Raw genomic sequence first — 19,222 nt, 5'->3', positions numbered from 1 at the left:
CAGAAAAATTGAAACGTATGAGAGTCTTTTGGTTTTTGTCCCTTGCTTTCAATGACTGGTTGGCAAAAGAAAACACATTTGTAATCTGGAAAAATGTAGTTCTGCTCTGTAAATAGACTATGAAAATGGCATCTTGAGATGTTTCGGGTCTGTGCCCAAATGATTTACAGAATACAGTTTTCAAACATAGTTTTACAGATGCAATCCTGAAGAGCTGTGGAAATCTAAGTCAGTTTTGTTTGGCTGGGTGTCACTTTTGCTAATAGGGATATTGTAGACTACGGAAGTGTAAAAGGGAACAATTTACTTGATAATGCAGAGTGAAGTCCAGCTCTCATATTCTCATACTTATTCTAACAATGATGAAATTGGAGAAGTAGTTACAAAACATATAATTATATATATGTGTATTATGTATATAAAACCCCCTTTATAATACATGCATGGAAACCAGAGCTGGAAATACAAAGGAGCCATTTTAAGAAGTCGTTCTGCAGATCAGAATCACACTTGAGGTACTACTGCCAAAGTGGGTCTGTTTTTATTATTTTAAAACAAGAATATGTCCCCCCTGGGAACTCAGAGGCTGTTTTATATCAAACAGCGGCATTTAAATGAAAACTGATGAATCCAAAACCTTTAAGGCATGTTACAGCAGGAATATGTTTCTGCCTGTCTGTGGTGTGGTTTTTCAATGTGTTTTTTAAATAGTGTAAGCGGCAATTCTGTCTCACCTGAAACACACAGATTTTTCTGAATAAGAACATAGTCTGTAGTTCCAATATACCACTGTTACCACAGGCAATTCTCGTTTGACTGATGGCAAAGTATTTTCACCCATGACATATGGAAGTGAAGATTTAAAGTTGATACAAATGATCAAGACTAAACCATTAATTCTTGAGGCTTTTTTTTTTTTATTGTATGATAAGTAGATTTTAATAGCATTTGTGGTACTTTCCAGATTTAGGCTTTTCTGGAACGGCTTGCATTTCTCAGTGCTTGCTTTGCAGCTTCCCTGCAGCGCCAATAGGTTGTGTGGGTGTATATTAGTCCCTTTGTTCCAAATTAATTTGCACACCTTGCAGCTCACGAAGAATAATATAAAGCAACATCATTAAAGGCAGTCTATAAGAACATGGTGAGATTGGGATGATTGTGGTTGGAGTGGCTTTGAGTGTGTTAATTTCCATCCCTGAATAATAAATAAAGGATGTACACTAATTATAGAGCGCTAAACCTTACAGAAAATCAGTGAATAAGAACTCTAATAATTTTTCTTATAAAGTGAGGAGGAAAAAATTATGTGCTGTATTTGCATAGAATGAAGACAGCTGAATGTTGTCGGTTTTGTTGATGCATCTTAATGTGTAGTTAAGCAAAACCCATGTATCCGTGGGGTTTTTTTAATCCCAGAATGGTGACAGATTCTTGCTGTCAAAATGCTGGCTTATCTTAAAATGCATGACATTCAGTATGGGGCAGAAGGTGTGCCAGGGTAAGCCAAGCAAACTTTTTCGCGTAAGTTGATGTGGGTTTTTCCTCTATGGGTTTCCCTTTATTTTCTGGTTACAGTGAACTGAGCAACACATAGCAAGTTAGCTAAAACCACTAAATTTGCTCTGGGGTAAATTATGCAAAGCCACAATGTTTTTCCTGGTTTTTGCTCAAAACTTTTAACAGGTGTGTTGCAGGCTGTGCCAAAGTTCGGAAAAAAAAAATAGGGGATGTTTCAGCTAACTTGATGTGAGCCTGGGCTTCACATAAGACTGCAGACGGGCTGTGCTCTCTCTCACATTGGGTTTTCAGAGAGGGGGAATTTAGATACTATGCTAATTAGCACTGATAGAAATACCATGGGCAAAAGTACTCTGAAACTTGCATTTATGACCACATATAAAAAATTAGGATCACCTGCAAAAATGGTTCTCAATGATCACTTTTTTGATTTATTTTTAAAAAATATATTTTAGAAGCAAATATCAAGCTTGCTGACATTAAGCAACCTTCGTGTTGATTCTCTGCTCTTATCAAGCACCAAAACTTTATTTTCCTTTTGGAATGAAGACTGCTTGTGTGAAAAGAGTTTTTTCACGCATAAGTCTGCTCTGGAAAAAAAAATAATCCCTTTTTTATTATAGAAAACTCTGTGTATTAAGAATCTTAAAGGAGAAAAATCAGAAACAGTTCATCAGTTAACTGTGTAATTAACATCAGTTCAGTGTCACTCCAGACACAATAAAATATGTATCACTGATGATACCTCACTTTTTCCAGTCCGGTGTTATGCAAAAGCCTATGAAAATAGATTCATTCTGTGAATTCAACAATATTTGAAGAGCTTGCCTTTTCAGAGGAAAGTATTTCAAATTCTCTGTTAAATTTCAAATGACCGTACTCAGGTCATCCAAGGTAACTTTGACCTCTCGGTCCACGGTCTGGTTCATATATTTCAAGTGTACCCAGTCAGTGTTCCTATTTCAGGGAACACTTTGCATGTTTGTATGCTTTTTTAGTATTTTCTGCCATAGAGCTTTATAAAAAAGTACCTTCTGCAAACAAATTCATTCTTTGTATTCACTTTGAGGGTTTGTTTAACTTTTCAGGTCCGTAGAGAATACAGGAAATTCTTCAGAGCCAATGCTGGAAGAAAAATTTATGAATTTACCCTTCAGAGACTTGTATGTATATATCTGTACAAAGCGCATGTACATTTTCTATGTTTTAAATTTTTGTTTTCTAGCAAAAGTAACAGCTGTATTATGGCCTCGATAGTCTTTGTAAGGAAATGTCCAAGCTAAGCATATGGAAAATTGACAACTTAAATATTCTGATGTTGTAAAGAAAGGATAGTGATAGTGTTTGGAAGGTGTGAGAATGATACTAACTAAGCATTTGCCACACTTGTATGATCTCTAAATCTGCATTTCTCAATATACCTGGCTTTTTAAATCCATATTCGTGTTTATGAAGGCTGAGAGTTGCAGTTTGGTAACTGTGCTTTTAATCACAGGGCATCTGCTTTTCCTTGCTTATTTCAATAACTCTGGTATTTGAACATCAATAAAACATCTTGCTTCAATTTTATCACAGATGCAAAAGTACTTCCTGGAAATGAAGAATAAGATGCCTTCTTTATCGCCAATAGATAAAAACTGGCCAGCGAGACCTTACCTTTTCCTGGATTCAACTCACAAGGAACTAAAGAGGATTTTCCATTTGTGGAGGGTAGGACGCATTCTGGTCCAGTCTGTACAGAACCTCATCACATGATTTGCAGTAGTTTTATGTTGTTCAAGGAAGAGCCTGGTTTTAGGATGTATTTCTTCCCATTCCAGACAGGATATTTTATTTCTTTGGAAGAAGTGTGTCTTTTGATCATTGTCTTTGGCCTGCAAGGGGTATAACTATCCTGCCTGCTCCTTTCTGGGGCTAGGGAGAGAGGATTGCTTCCTGCCATCAGCTTTTAACTTAATAGTAAAGCAGTCTGCCTGTTGCCTGTTAATTGGTAGCTTATAATAATTGTGTCCATGGCCAGGACTGGGACTAGCTCTTAGACCAACATTGGAAGTATCGGGTGGCATTTTTTACTTATGAACTGTGGTTAGCTGAAATTTGTTTTGGATCTTTGGATGGAGAGAACAGCGAGAATCTGTATAAGTGCTGATGAGACGTTTTACTGATCTTGTGGGCTATGGTTTCTGTGAATTGTCAAGGAACAGTTTTTCTTCCTGCAAAATTCATGCTCTCAGCTACGTTTTGTTCTTTCTGTCTACGTAAACTTCCGCAGTCGTGGAACTCTATATGTTTCTGTGAACCTTTCTAGCACAGTCTTCCAGTGACTGGTATCTGATAGATTAAGGTCGTGTTCAAATGCAGCATGCTTAAATGATTTGTTTTAGAGATTGTTTTTGATGTAACTTGGAAGTATCTAGAATGGCTGAGGAGAAAAACACCTCTGCTGTTTGTTACTGTGCTACAGTGGCATGTAGGATGGAGCTGAGTCACTTCAGAAGTATACAAAGAATGTGCATTTGAGCAATAAGCAAACATCAGATTTGGAAGGATAATTTTTTGGTTTGTTTAACGTATCATGTTTTGTAGTGTAAAAAGTACAGAGACCAGTTCACAGATCAGCAGAAGCTTATATATGAAGAGAAACTGGAAGCAAGTGAACTTTTCAAGGACAAGAAGGCTTTATATCCAGCCAGGTAATGACGTATTCTGCTGCTTTTAGCGTACAATAAATTCAATATCCTTACATCAATTTAGGCAACTAAGCAAGATTTTGCTTTTTATCTTAAGCAGGAAAGTGCATTTTCCTTGTTTGACAATGTCCCTCCATCATTTTACTTTACAATCCTGGAAACCAGCCTCAGTTTGCTTCTAACTCAGGTGTTGTTGCAGCCCACTAATGCTATGATACTGAGCCCTTCTGTCCAGGAGCCATGACGTTTTGTTGTTCTAACCCCCCGTGACCTGTTCACATTGTAAAAGTTTGGAGAAGGTGTAGAAGGGAGTAACTCTCACCCGTTCCCCTAGCTGCCATCACGCTGGTTCCTGCAACCGATAAATACAGAGTGAACTGAAGGGCTGTAAGTGACAATGTCACTCCCAGATGAGGTGTGCCAGGGAGCTCTCCTGTGTTCAAACTTAGTATATTCAGCATAATGCTCTAATGTCAAGACTAGGGAATTTAAGAGTTAGATACATTGGTATATATATTTTTGAAAGGATACTTAAAAAAAAAAAAAGTGCTTAAAAGTTCATTTCCATTTTATCTTTTTTTTTTTTAGTTAGAGACTTTTTAAAAACGTGAAATCTCTGCAAATAAGTTTTTTGGTTTCTCAGATTATTGAGTTCTTAAAAACTGATAAATTCTTGTCATTGCTATCTGCAGAGCTAACATTACTCAAGAAAGTGCAGTAGTATCTGATTTTACTTAAGGAATGCACTCTCTTTTTTTTGCATGCAATAAAACTGACAAAATAGAGATTTGATGTCATTGAATGAAGTTGAATTGAACTTTTTTTAAGTGAATATGAGCTTAGAAATTGTGTTTTCCTTGAAAACAAAGGTCTCGTTGATCTCAGGAGAGTTTTCTTTTAGAAGCCCTAGTTTGAGCTGAGCAGGAGCGAGGCACTGTAAAGCGAGAAGCAAGGTTCAGTAGAGGGAGGAACAGGAATCTGCAAGAGTTGATGAGGGCAGTTCCATGCATGAACAAGCTCTGCTTGGATGTTTGTGTGTTTTATTGGTTTTGTTTTGTTTCATTTTTTATTGAGACATTTCCTTTTTTCCTGTAACGGGCTCAGTATATGTTTCTCTTTCTTCCCTTCAGTAGGTCACTTATTTAATGGCTGTATCTGTTAGCTTGTGGTTTGTTCCTTATTTGCTTTGGGACGTCTTTTTATGTTGCTGGGAAAAGAGCAAGATGCTGCCTTTGGATTTTTCTAGGAGCAAGCAGGTTTTTTTGCTTTAAGTCAGTATACATCAGAGCAGTGTAGAGCTCCTTGGGAAGGAAGGAATTTTATTTATATCCCTGGTTTGGTACTTTTTACACCAACACTGAACAGTGAAATATTATACAGCAAAATATATATCTGAGTTACTTTTATCCAAGACATTCTTAAGTGGTATATGTGATAGCGGGTAACCGTTGATGCATTTCAGTTTTAGCTTGTCAGTCGTTATCGTTTGATTAGGGACAAAGTCCACAAGGAATCTACAGTTTTGGTGGCTATGGTTTCATAATGCTAATTAATAAAAACAAAAAAACCCAAAGCTCCAACACGGTAGAAAGTTAGAATGCTTTCCCCACGTCTCACTCATGTAGACACATTTCCATCTCTTTTTGTCTTGTACTCAAGCTGATTAGCTCCTGTTGGGTTTTTTTATTGGCTTAAGGGTGGAGGAAATTACTGTATGAAGTTTCTGATTAGTTAGTATGATAATGATTCATAGGATGTGGCTAATTTTCCATGTGTAATATAATTATTTAAGAACAGAGAAGGACTTCTTGTGAGTACTAAAATACCAGTACCCTTCCTTTTCTCTCCCGTCTCCCTGTATGCCAGAGATGCAATTACAAAGGTATTGCTGTTTCACATAATATATTGGTTCCTCTTGGGCTCTAGTCTTGGCAAAGCTTTGCATTTAGTACTTTGACTGTAATTTCATCAAAGTGATAAGTTAAAGGGAGTTCCAAACAAAGCAAGCAGCAACTGTATTCACCAATGCTTAACTGATAACGAAGCTGTTACTGTATAACCCTGAGGGGGGGATAAAGATGGGGTGATTTGCAAGCACAAGTCTTGACAAAGAGCTGGTACGCATTTAACAAACAGCAGCAGATCTTGAAGGCAAGTTCTTGTCTGTCACTCTGAAATACTGTGGAAGAGCAGAGGTGTCGGTCCTACTGAAGCTTTATTTCCTCTGTTCTCACAGAGACTGTTATTGGGTGATTTAAAATCAAACTTGATTGCATATGCAAGGATGTACTTGTGCCTGATACCCATAGCAATTTGGCCCATTTCATTGGAAGATGTTTCCAGAGCAAGGAAAAAAAAAATCCTATTACTGTCTTTGGTGATAAATTTCTTTATTCTCCATCACTGTCCTGTTAATGTGTCCAAGATTTTGTGTCTAATACACATCCCTCCACCTCCTTTTTTCTTTCCCCTGGGATAATGCGCTGGGAGATACATCCACACTGCTCTGTAGCAATTCCCAAGTTATTTTCATCTGACGTGGTATGCCTGCGCGGCACAGATTGATGCCTACACCACCGCACCGAGTGAACGGTGGTACCGACCTGAAGAGTCTCGGGGCAGAGCTCGGGGGCTGCAGTTTTCAGCTTCTCAGCAGGATTGAGAACAATTGCACTGCATAAACGAACACCATGTTAAGAGCCCTGTTTGCGTTCAGTTATGTATTGCTCTACTTATTACAATTTTTTGTAATAATTGCAGTTTTACGATTGCAAATTATTTTGCATTGCTGTTGTTTAAATCGGGTAAAAATTGTGAGTAGAGGTTTCTGGGTTGATCAGAGTATTCTTTCACTAAAAATGAGGCAGTAAATGACTTTCCCTGGCAGAGACTGTATCAAAGTTTAAGGAAGCTTCTGGCAACGTAGAGTCATTGCAAATGGTATTTGGTGCATCTCCCGGCTCCACGAAGCCTGAAGCAGAACGTGACGGTTTTCGGAGGTTCACTTCTTCCCCGTGATTCATATTTAACTCGTGTTTCTCTTGTCTTTTTGTTGGGCAGTGTTGGGCAGCCGTTCCAAGGGGCTTACTTGGAAATCAGCAAGAACCCCAAGTACAAAAAACTTAAAGATGCTGTGGATGAAAAGATCATTATTGCAGAAGTTGTGAATAAGATCAATAGAGCTAATGGGAAGGTAATAAAATGGCATTGTTTTATCCAGAAGGGTAGATAATTTTTGTTATAAATAAACAGAGAGGGGGACCTTGTTTCTGTCATGTAAAAGTCTGAGGATTTAAAAAAAAATGCCTTTTTTTGAGAGTAAGACTGGAAATGTTGGATTTATGTAAACTGGTGATTTTAAGCACCCATTTTAAATTTACATAAAGATCACTAAAATCTTGTTTGGGTTTGTAGTTTTCAGCTACTTTTCCAAACAAAAACGGCATCTCATCAACTGGTAACAGGCTGTATTGATTCACAACTAAAGGTAGTCTCTGTACCAAACTTAGATCGTCTATTTGCCAATTGAAGAAAATAAATATTTAGAGAATATTGTTCTTGTTCAAGGATTTAGAAAACTTAACCTTTCAGGGTTCACACTGTTGTTCAAGCTCCTGATTATCACATTTTATTATGTTTTAAAATTGTGAGTGGCATACTCTGCTAGCTTTGCCTGCCTTCTGATTGATATCAAAAGCTTTTTGGAATCAAGAGGCAAGTTTCTTGTATAATTTGAATAAAGCTGTTAAATATGCTGGGTACTTTTTTATTCTGCCAACGCAGAACTTGTTTTGCATTTAAATTATACTTATTAAAGCAGGAATTATTTTCCTCCCTTAGTAAATGTAATTGTTTTCACCATATCTGTCTAAATATTAGAAGTGCTAGATCTCAACTTCTCAGATGTAGATGTCATTTATGCATTTGTAGGAGTGAAATTAGTTGCCTGTTGTTGAGGCCAAGTTAATTTTCCGGTTTAGAAGAAACTAATTAAATGAAGACAAAATCTTTCCTGTACTTGCATAGGCTACAGCTCTCAAGATTAAAAAAAAAAAACAACCAAAACAATTAATAATGAGCTATGGTTCTATGTGCTTAAAATAGCTACTTCTTAATTATAATAGTTAAGATGTTATTATTTAAAATTTTACAGGAGAAAAAGCTATATGTCGATTAAGTTCTCACTTCTCTTTATTTTCTAAGACAAATTTAAGAACACACATTCATGCTTTAAAAATATTTGTTGTTTGAAAATATGAATGTGTATCCTCCTAAAGAATAATTCCAATAGATAAAGGGAGGAGAACATAACATTGAAAATACCTATGTGATTTGTGGTGTTCTGCAACAGAGTTTTGGTGAATAACAGTAAATAGCGAGGCTTAGTCCTGAATTAGCTATCACTGAAAAGGTACGTTGGTTTTCCTGGGGATTGACAGAGCATGAGAAATGAGGTTATCCTGATTTGCATAGTTTCTGAGTTTCAGTTTATGAATTTTGTAACTGTAAGCTAGTAATTAAAGGAACTGTTTATATCTAAGCATATGTGCCAAAATGAGCTAAGCTTCTCAATTTATAATTAGAGACATAAATAAATTTGACCTGATTTTAACTGATCTGCAGCTTTTACTGAACATCAAATGTTTATGTTTACTAATGTGGGCCAAGCTTATTAACTCTATGAACTGCTTGTAGTCTTAGCAGATGCTCAGTAAAGACCAGTTCTCTCTTTGTGTAGAAAATGGTTTGCATTTTTGTATTTTCACAGGCTACATCCAGGATTTTCTTATTAACCAAAAATAACGTTCTTCTTGCGGATCAAAAATCTGGGAATATCAAGTCAGAGGTTCCACTGGGAGATGTTACCAAAGTGTCCATGAGCTCCCAAAATGATGGCTTCTTTGCAGTGCACCTCAAGGAGGTTGGTTACAACTTTGTAATACAAGAATATGACTGTTTTACATGCAGTGATTTAAAAATTGTTAATTATCTCGTAGCATTAAGTTGTAGTGGTTAGCCTGTAGGTTTCGAGGTTTATTGAACTTTGCCAAATCTGCAAAAACTTCAATTTAAAGCTACTGAAGCCATATGAGAACAGTTATTACATTGTGAACGATCGTTTACTTGTGAAAATCAGACTTCACATTTCACTGTAGCCTCTTCAGGATTGGAGTTTTCCATTTGTAATATGGGCCTTTAATCTAGTTCGGATACCTTGTGGCAGTGTTTTCCTTTTTAGCTGCTCAAATAATTCTTCCTGACACACTGGCAGAATATTTCTCTCTTCTTTCTGGGATGCCAAGCAATCCATGTTATGGCACAGCTAATTTGGTTACTCTACTGCTTAAATTAACTACTGCTTAATTCAAGAACTTGGTTCAGTGCTATATTTGCTTCACTGCGCTGTCAGCGTTGCTCTGCTAAAATCATTAAGCTGGCATTTGTATTCTAGCTTAAATGGATTTGAAGAACATCATATATAGTGTCTTCATCCTAATACTGGTGTTGGCAATTGATTTCTGTTCCTTTCTGAAAATATTGTGAGCTTGCTGCGGTGCAGCCAGAAGAGGGATACAGAAACACTGCAGTTTTGTAGGACAAATGAAGGTGACCCTCCTTTAGGGTCTGGAGGGGTTTTGAACCTTCTCCACAGGTTTGTTGTTTATTTGAAAGTGAATTGCATTTTGATCCTATACACTGCACCGTATCCCTATTTAATTTACAAGACAAAAAGACTGTTGTTTCATTGCACTGGGAAGAGAAGACTCCTTGTAAAACCTCCTGCTTGGCTGGCATTTAATATTTTTCATATTCTAGGTAGTCCTTGGTGTTTTTGTAGTCCTTACTACCTTCCTTTCTGTTTCAGGGTTCAGGAGCAGCTGGTAAAGGAGATTTCCTGCTCAGCAGTGATCACCTTATTGAAATGGCCACTAAACTTTACCGCACTACTCTCAGCCAAACCAAACAGAAGCTCAACATCGAGATATCTGATGAGTATGTTTCTTGTTTGCTTAAAAGTGCATTTCCTTCAATGCAACATGCTAAAAAGTCAAATATCTAATGTTAGAAAAACAAAGCACTGTTGTGTAACTAGTACTTCTTTTCTCTTGACAGAATACTTGTAAATAAGGATGCAATTTTCAATGTGTACTCATTTCTGGTATTCATTTTGGCTCTTATTTCCTTGAAAGTCATTAGAGAAAATGTGCTTTTCTTAAGGTAGTTTCAAATAGGGCTATGAAGCAGAATTGCTGCTATAGAAATAATTAAGAGATACTACATTTGAGAGAATAATTTTGTGCATGACTGAAAAGTTCACGTACTCCTATGAGATGTTTCTCAATTAGAGTGGACACCAGGTGCCAAGTTCCAGTGAAAACCACCACAACAGAATGAAAAGCTCCTCCCCAAACACACGTAACGATGGTGCTAGTAATGTAGGTCCATAAAGCTCTACCTTCTTTTTGTGAAGGTGAAAAATACATTATTAAAATTCCTGCTGATGGTGTTTGAACCACCTATTGTTGTTCAAAGGTGGTTGTTAAAAGCCAGGTTGTTAAAAACCTTTGTTTGATAAAAAGCTTGCACCTCAAATTAGTATTTCTTTCTGCTTGGTTCAGTTTCATATTTTGCCCTTAGGTAAGGACTGCACTTGCAGTGTTTATAGCCATGGAATAAAAAAGTTTGTGTGTGTGAACTCCTAAAGCCTGCTGAGTGAGCGTCTCTCACTTAGTCCACCATTGGTATGCACTCAGTTTGTTGTGTGAAGTGCCCCCTGATTTCAGCAGTGTTGATGTGGTAGTTTTACTCGTTTTGAATAAAGAAGAAAATTTGGAACCCTGTGACAATAGTAAAATAAAATTTCTGTAGGCAAAAATAGAACCTTTTATCTGGCTGCAAAGCACTGCTTGTATTCTAGAGTCCTGGCAAGTACGGTTTGTATCTGTTCAGATTTCAGGGTTTATTTAAAGGCTAGTTTTGCTGTTTCCTTGAAAATTACGTCTGCCATTTTCCTTTGTTCTGTTACCAGATGTGATTCAATTTGCTCAAGGTTGTGCGTTTTTAGCCTCTAAAAGAGTGTGGCCGTCCCCAGTAAGATTCTAGTTTAATGATGGCTACAAAGGAATAAGCTACTAAAACACAGCTTAAGCATGCATTGCACTAGTCTGGACTGCCTGCCTGCCTTGGGTCTGGAAAACAGCCTGCTTTCTGGGAGCCTTGCATTTTGGGATGTGGTTTTGTTTCTTGTCTTGCAGATTAAAAACATTCAAATGTGTATTGCTGTTGAGTTTATCCAGGCTACATAATTTTAAGTCACTTGCTTCTTTTTTAGCAGTCCCATCTCTGTTGATGGTGCTTCTCTTCTCCCTGCTAGAGTTTAGATACAAGCACAACTAGAAATTGAGGAGAAAATGTGGCCTTACTTTGACTACACTACTTTTTGGGAAGAGAGCTTATAGAAGTAAAAATGCTGTTGACCCAGGGGTGTGTCTCGTAAGAGACATACCGTTTATATACATAATACTGGAACAACGGGTCTGGGAGAATGCAGCGTTGGTGACAAGAGATGATGGCTGTAAGACCTCCTCGCATTTTCCGGATGCTTGCATGGCTGGGAGCGCTGAACAAGTTAATCTTTGAGCATCTGGGCTGTTCAGCAGGAAAGCGGGACCGAAGGGCAGCTCGGCGCAGCAGAGGCCACTTCCTCCCCTGAGCTCTGCCGTCAGCTTGATTTGTGGTTTCCGGCTGGAGAACAAATTCTTTGAAGTTTTTGGCCTCTGCTGGAGGACTTTTTAAGATGGTAAAAGGGAAAATCTGCTGTATTACAAAGGACTTTTTAGGTCAGCAGCCGCTGCATGTGAGCCAAAAGGCAGCGCTGCCCTGTTTGGTGCTTTTAACCTTGCTATCCAGATGAGTGAGAAGTTTGAGGCTCCATAGGAGCCTGTTGGGTTTTTAAGGCAATTCTCCACATTCAATGAAATTTCTCTTCCAGTAAGAAGTGAAGAGTCAAATCCAGATTAATTTATCCTGGACTGTAGGAAATAATCTAAATTTGGAGATTGCTGGGAAGGAAGTGAATTTTCCCAGTTGCCAAGCAGAGGACTGTAAAGGCTAACTGAGGATTAGAAATATGAGAGCTGCTAAAATACCAGATATACTAAATTAAGCGTAAACCAGAAGAAAAGTGCTCCCGATGTATTAGAAGTTGCTATAGAAGTATTTTGCTTCCTTCCATGAAAACAGAAAAGTCCCTTTGGGCGACAGTGAAGCAGTTGGAAATAGTCTTTGCTGCGTTTCTGGTACATTAGAAATTCTGTTTTAAACTGCCTTCTTTCTGAAGGAATAGCAAACTAACTATTGTAAAAGGTCCAGAGTTACAGACAAAAGGCAATAATTAAGAGGTACTACCTGAAGGAGACTCAAGCCATACCATAACCTATGGCTTTTTTTTATTCCCCAACTCTTGTTATGAATACAGACCTGAAAATGACATCTCTCGGAGTGATGCTCAGAACCAACAGGAAGAGACTGCTGCTCCTCATGTGGGTTTTTCCACCTTTAACTAAAATGTATCTTATTCCCTCTCCTAGGTTTCTGGTCCAGTTCAGACAGGACAAAGTGTGTGTGAAGTTCATACAAGGCAGCCAGAAAAACGGCAACATCCCAACTTGCAAGCGAAAAAACAATCGGCTTCTTGAAGTGGCTGTCCCTTAACTGCAGCTGGCGACTCTCCCTTTCACGGACTTGTTTCTTTGTAATAGTGCAATTTTAGTTGTTTGGTTTTGCTGGTTTTATCCCTTTCTGGAGCTGTTGATGGCTAATAGCTTTAGAAACCCTTGGCAAAACATTTGATCAATCGACTTTTTAATCTTTTTGTTCATGCCGGAGTTTTAACCCTCAAAATGCAGATTTTTACCCAGTGAGGCATTTTTACCAGCTGGCACATCTCTGTCACACACGAACCATTCTCTTTGTTTAGCGGTCATATTTTAGTGCAGTGTACCGTAAACCCACATATTAATGATAAATTACTCACATTCCTTAGTCTAGAGATCCGCTTAACAGGAACTATACATGGCCTTGATGGGTGATGGCCACTTGTGCCCAGTGTCTTTTTATACCGACCTGTTGTGGTGTTCTGACGGGCTCCTTGCTTGCCACCGCTGGGGAGACCGGCAGAGCGGAGACTGACACGCTAACTCCTGTAGTTAACACTAGGACCTACGTAACTTCATCTTTTAGTCAATACAGCACAGGAACATCTAATTCTGCAAAACGGAGGAATATATGATTATACAAGCAGCTATACGCATAATTTTGCAGTAAAACATGCAGAAATTTTGAAACAGGATTTTTAATTAGGTCAGGTGTTTTTAATGACTTTATACAGTAGAAATCAGTAAAATTTAAAAAGCTTGTTTCTTTCACAAAAGCTATACAGTTCGAGGCATATTTTCTGTTCTGCTTTTTTTCTTTTAAATTACCAGTTAAGATTAGAGCCTGAAAAATGCAATAGTATTCATAACACAAGTAAATGCTAGGTATTTAAACAGTTAGTTATCAAGCAAAAGGTTTGAACCTTTCTTTTAGATATTGGCATGTACAATGTGCAATAAAACATACATGACATTTTGTGAAAAATTATTTATAATACATTTTTGTGTGCAAGAGAGAGGATTGGTGCAGACTGCATAGACAATGTAGGGGTTACAAGAGATTTGTGTTGTTAATTTGCAGTTTTTTAGAGTGTACACTACAGTTGTCAATTTGGGAAGAATACTTAGAATTAAAAAATCCTTAATTTGGGGGTCTGTATATAAATTGGTATTACGGTAATAAAACTGTTCTAATTCTGTGCTGTTTGGTACTCCTATGTTATAACCATATTTTTGTACTCCGAACTATTTTATATAACTTGTGTGCTTGATGTAAGTGCGTGCACAGAAAATACAATCAAGAGCTGCATTATAAACTTTCAGTGTAACTGATTGCACTTAATCTTTTATAAGCCAGACGCATTAGTTGAAATCCTTAAGAGGAGAGATGCATTTTTAGATTGAAGTAACTACTCAAGTGAAGGGTTTGTTGGATGTGCCTGTTTGATCTGTTGATGCAAGGGCAGTTGAGAAAGCTTTGTATTTTTGCAGTCTGATATAGGACAGATTAAGACCCTGGGTATCTGATGTGCAGTGCTGCAAGTCCAAGCATAAATAAAGGAACGATAAAGAAAAGTTCAGAGTCTCGTTACTCTCCCGGTGGTAAAGGTATGTAGCGCTCATGGCTGCAAGGGCTCCTCGGGGTAGTTCAACATTAACGTTGGCTCTCCACGTTAAAATGGCATTTACTGCAATAGATGTTCTAGTGCTAATGGTTATCGGTCTGAAAAAACCAGCTGGTTTGGGTTATACCACATTTTGCTTTGGGATTAAAGTAAATGATTTTGCTATGATTTGGATACAAACCAATTGTTTTAACTGGTTGCTTTAACGTTGCTATTAAAAGTCCCTGCACGTGACCTTGAAAGGTGGGAGTAATCAAAAGATATATTTCCCAAACGATGACAAAAAGTTGCCTCTTCCTTATGACCTTAGTTTGAATCCTTCTTTTAATCATTGAGTCACGTTAATAGTTTAATAAAATTTAAATAAGTTTACATGTATTGTAATTAGAGATGCTTACGAAGGAAATCTTAGCATCGATTTGTAATGCAAAATTAGGATACTTCAGAGGAATTATTCCCTTGCCTTAAGAAGACAGCACATAATAACAGGGCATTTAAAACTCCTAAATCCTGTATTAGAATTCCTGCTTGGTAAAGATTGGAGGGTTTGTAAAACTGTTCACTGTCTTGAAAACCTTACAGTAAGAACCACAAGGAGCAAATTTTTTAAATGAATACAAAAGTAAGAAAAACAAACATTTGGAGTCTGATGTAATCCTGTAGCTGCTTGCAGGTAGCAAATGGGAGAGTTTAGATGAAGTACATCGGGATATTTGGCCCATGAAATTAGGGTATTAGAGAATAATGTTAGGATATTTGACCCATCCCAGGCAGACCCAGTACACATCCCTTTTATTTTTTTGAGCTTTGCAGCAAGTCATGGTAGTCGTACCTGCAAAAGACTGGAAGAGGGACAAATTCCTCACTTTGATTTCTGTTGTTTCATTTCTTTTTCCGGACCTGTACAATTTTTACCTTGTGTATTAGCTGGTACTTTGTGATAGTTACCATTTGACACTTAAATATTTCTCAATGTACAGAGCAAGTTTTGCTGAACATGAATTATTTAGATATGCTAGGAGAGTCATGGTATCTTGATGTTTAGATTTAAGATGCTGAAAATAAAAATGCAAGGTCACCTAGGTGTTTTTTTTCTTTTCCTCTGTCTTCTTTTATAACTGTCTGTCAAATGGAGTTGTAAAGAGAAGACTATTCCTCCTATGGTGCTAACCTTACGCATCCTTTTACCTGTAAATTTCAATTTGTCATCTGAAAGCTGAGCAAGGATCATTAAAAAAAAAAGATTTGTTGCATGATACTTTCCAGAATCCAATAAAATTCTGTTCCTAGACCTGTACTTTCTCTATATCTGTATCTTCCTTACTGCCATCAAATCTGAAAAGAGCAGGTGACTGGGTTTTAGGTTACATATACACAACACTGGTGTGTGACTTGGAGAGAGAAGAAATTTCTATTTTGTATGGGATTCCTTAAGAGGCAGCATGTCTTCCTCAGTGAATCACAGTCACCTTTTTCAGTGCAATTCTTCAGTGCAAGTCCTTTCCTCGACATAGATTGCTCCGGAAATTCTGCAAACTCAGCTTCCCTAACACTAGGATTTGGACCGATTCCCTAAGAACAGTATTAATAGCCAGATTAACCTGATTTTTAAAAAAATGGCTTTGAGCCCCAAACCTATTATATTCCACATGTTTTGTCTTGTGATCTTTTTCTCTCTTTTTATCCTTAACAATTTTATCCTGATTTATGTATATTTTTGTTCATTGTACGAATTATGGAAGAAAGAAACTAAAATGTAAAATGAGAAAAAGCACCTTCAGTTTTAATCCAGGTTTGTTGTCATTGCCAAAATGAGAGCCTTTTTCTAAACAGTTCTGGGAAAAGAATTAATTCAAAATTTTTTATATAAAATGAGACCATTTTCCCCAGTCGGCCTAAATTTCACTGTTAATTCTTAAGCTTTTAGATCCTTAATCTTTGAAGAACAACGTATTTTCCATATTCTATAGGAAATGGTCGTGGTTATTTGGAAGATTGCACTGTAGCGTGATGGCGATGGGCAGGAGGGAGATGCACGTGCCTGTGCTGCTTTGGACATCAGAACTTCCCAACAAACACGCGTTTCCAAGACAGAACTGGAAGTGTTTTATGGGGATGCTGCCAACCTATAACTACAGACAAGCGTGAAATTTTAAGTAACCTCTAGCATCGCTACCAGATGAGTTCTGGCTTTCCTCCTGTCTAGCTTCCATCCTTACCGGAGTATTTTGTAGCTTACACAGACATATGACTGTGAGCGGGGGGGAACAATTCTTTACCAATCTTTGTAAAACCCCTCAAAGTGATCAAAATTCTCTGGATACTGCTTTCAAATCATGTGGTTTAAAATAGTTACACGTTATGTCACTGTCCCATGACCTTCCAGTTACATGTTAACTAAAGGTTGTTGGCACGTAGCGCGATCTTGTAGCCATTCCAGCGCGGTATTTGCCGATTTGAACTACAGACCTGTCTGTCTGAAATTGTGTGGCCTGTGAAGTAGTTTCAGACCTAACTCGGGCAGTGGCATCCTCCCTCAAAGAGAACAGCATTCGCATGTCAGTCCCAGTTACAGCGAGGCTTTCCAGTTTACGACTAACTGGAGTGTTTCCTCCTAGAGATACAGGTAAAGGGAGGTTTAGTGGATGAAAAAAAACCCTTCATTGCCAGAGTTTGTTTGCAGAGCAGCACTTGCTTCTGCTGAAATATCATACGTACGAGCGGTCGCTGCTTTAAGCACACACTATAGATAGGCTGCATGGAAAAGCCACGTTCTTTCTTGCAGGATAACACTGACAGCAGTACTCGCTCATTCACCAGCACTGAATCTCTCTGTTCTTCTGCACTTTTGCCATGGAGTATATAGAGGATGGAGGATTGTGATGAATTTACAGTTGCTGTTAATTCTTGTAAAAATGTATTTATGTAAATTCAGGCAGATTTGGTTTGGCCTGTCTCAAAAAATTAACTGGAATGCAAAGAGGAAAAAGGTGCTCCTACAAATGTGTTGTTTTTCAGGAAACACATCGCTAATTCATGTCTGGCTGTATTTGTCTACAGTCAGCTAGGGCTATTTAAAGGATTGCGGCTGTGAGAGGAATATCAAACTTACTCCCAACGGGTTATCGGCTAGAACCAGTTCTGCTCCTGTTCCCTTGCGCACAGGAATGAGGTAGGTGTTCAGGCTTTAACTGAAAATGAAAGTTAGGAAAGTCTGAGGGCATTGCAGTTCACTTTGATTATAATCAATTGATGAAATGGTGTCCTAAAAGATTTTTAGAAACACATTCCCTCTCTCCTTCATCCTAAACTTTTAAGATGTTGACATCTGATTGTGACCTGGCTAGGAAAAATTTTGAAGTATGAAGCACAAAAGCCTTTTTCATGAATGAAAAGAAAATTTGAAGAATCTGAATCTCTCTTCTTAATAATTCAACTGATTTCCAAGGCTGCACCCTGCCCTTAACGCAAGGTAAAGATCTCTTTGCTGTATAACGTTCCACTATTTATGGTCTTTAATTATTAGAGAAAAGATAAAAACTAAGTATTTCTCTGGCCAGGGAATCTTCTTTCCTGGAAACGTGGCAGAGCACTGGGGATCTGCCGGGAGTCCTCCTGCAGGAGTCCTTGCCCAGGCCCCTGGGACTTCACTGCCCAGTCTCGCCTTCCCCTCCAAAACATCGAGTGCCTTTTAGGCTCTTCTGTGAAAGTGGGAGGCGATGCTTTTTGCCACAGCAAATGGTGATTTTTACTGGCCTGGCGACGTCCCTTCTGGACGTTACCAATCCTTTCCCTGCCAGTGTGTTGATGCTGGGTGGTCTCAGAGATGCCGGGTGCCGTTTCTCATCTCGGTCTGACTTCCTCCTGCAGCCATTCCCTCCTGCCGCTAACGTTCGCTGCAGTGATAGAGAGAGGTGTATGTCTCCAGGGTAAAGCAGCAATGTATTCTTTTAGGTTATTTTCTTCCATTATCTACCACTGCATCTTGGCACCTCAATTTCAGCTGAACATAGAGGAAACGTTTTATTTCCCTTCTAACCAAGAGCTGTTTTTAATGAAGATGGCTTGTTCCCTTTCGAGTTAACCTACTAGCTGTATCACTATCACCAGTGTTTCCCAAAACTCTGACAAAGAGCAAAACTGAAGCCTGAAACATGAAAAGCTGCTGTTGCTATGCTCTCTGTCTCTTCCTGTTAGAAGAGAAACCCACTGGAAGTGATGCTGTGGTGAAGTCCCTGCTGGCTTGATTCACTGCACGCTGCCTCCGAGGTTGCTGCATGTGCTTCTTGTGGCCTGAAAAAAGGAATCCATCGGAATATGAAATAGATAGTTTCTAACCATGGTGCCAAAAAGAGGGAACTTGTTTATATTTGGATGCAAAGGAGCATTAAATAGCTGTGAATGCACTTAGATGTGATTTTACTTGCCTGTATGCTGCTGTAGCTATGGAAAGGGACCTTGGCATAAGTTTAACCATGAAGAGTCCAATTGCAGGTGTTCAAAGCAATGCTGTCTGATCAGAATCACCATAAGCTATTGATTAACATTGGATTTTTAATAATAATGTCCAGAAACTGTGGGTGAGCTTGCAGCGGAAGATCCTAAATGTTGATTGCGTCCCAAACTTCGTAATATTAGATGGGAATTGTGGCCTTGTGATGGCAGTTTCCTGAGTTTTCATGCGCTGTTCTGAGGATAATGCAAAAAAATAAAGAATAAAAAAATCTCAGCT

At 38.2% G+C, this 19,222-nt stretch overlaps 1 protein-coding gene across 4 annotated transcripts in view; it reads left to right on the top strand.

The window, feature by feature from the left end:
- MYO1B (myosin IB) overlaps positions 1-15,787 on the top strand; it is a 117,326-nt gene extending 101,539 nt beyond the window's left edge. For all 4 annotated transcript variants that reach the window (XM_072875297.1, XM_072875296.1, XM_072875294.1 and 1 more), the window contains 7 exons: positions 2,607-2,681; positions 3,094-3,228; positions 4,105-4,211; positions 7,269-7,401; positions 8,977-9,129; positions 10,075-10,202; positions 12,800-15,787. In XM_072875297.1, coding sequence (XP_072731398.1) covers positions 2,607-2,681; positions 3,094-3,228; positions 4,105-4,211; positions 7,269-7,401; positions 8,977-9,129; positions 10,075-10,202; positions 12,800-12,923 — 855 coding nt within the window. In that variant the 3' untranslated portion in view covers positions 12,924-15,787. The remainder of the gene's footprint in view (positions 1-2,606; positions 2,682-3,093; positions 3,229-4,104; positions 4,212-7,268; positions 7,402-8,976; positions 9,130-10,074; positions 10,203-12,799) is intronic.
- Positions 15,788-19,222: the final 3,435 nt, after the last annotated feature.

This window comes from Ciconia boyciana, chromosome 10 (genome assembly GCF_034638445.1).
Source record: "Ciconia boyciana chromosome 10, ASM3463844v1, whole genome shotgun sequence".
Classification (NCBI taxonomy): Eukaryota; Metazoa; Chordata; class Aves; order Ciconiiformes; family Ciconiidae; genus Ciconia; species Ciconia boyciana.
This window is presented reverse-complemented; position numbering and strand designations above follow the sequence as displayed.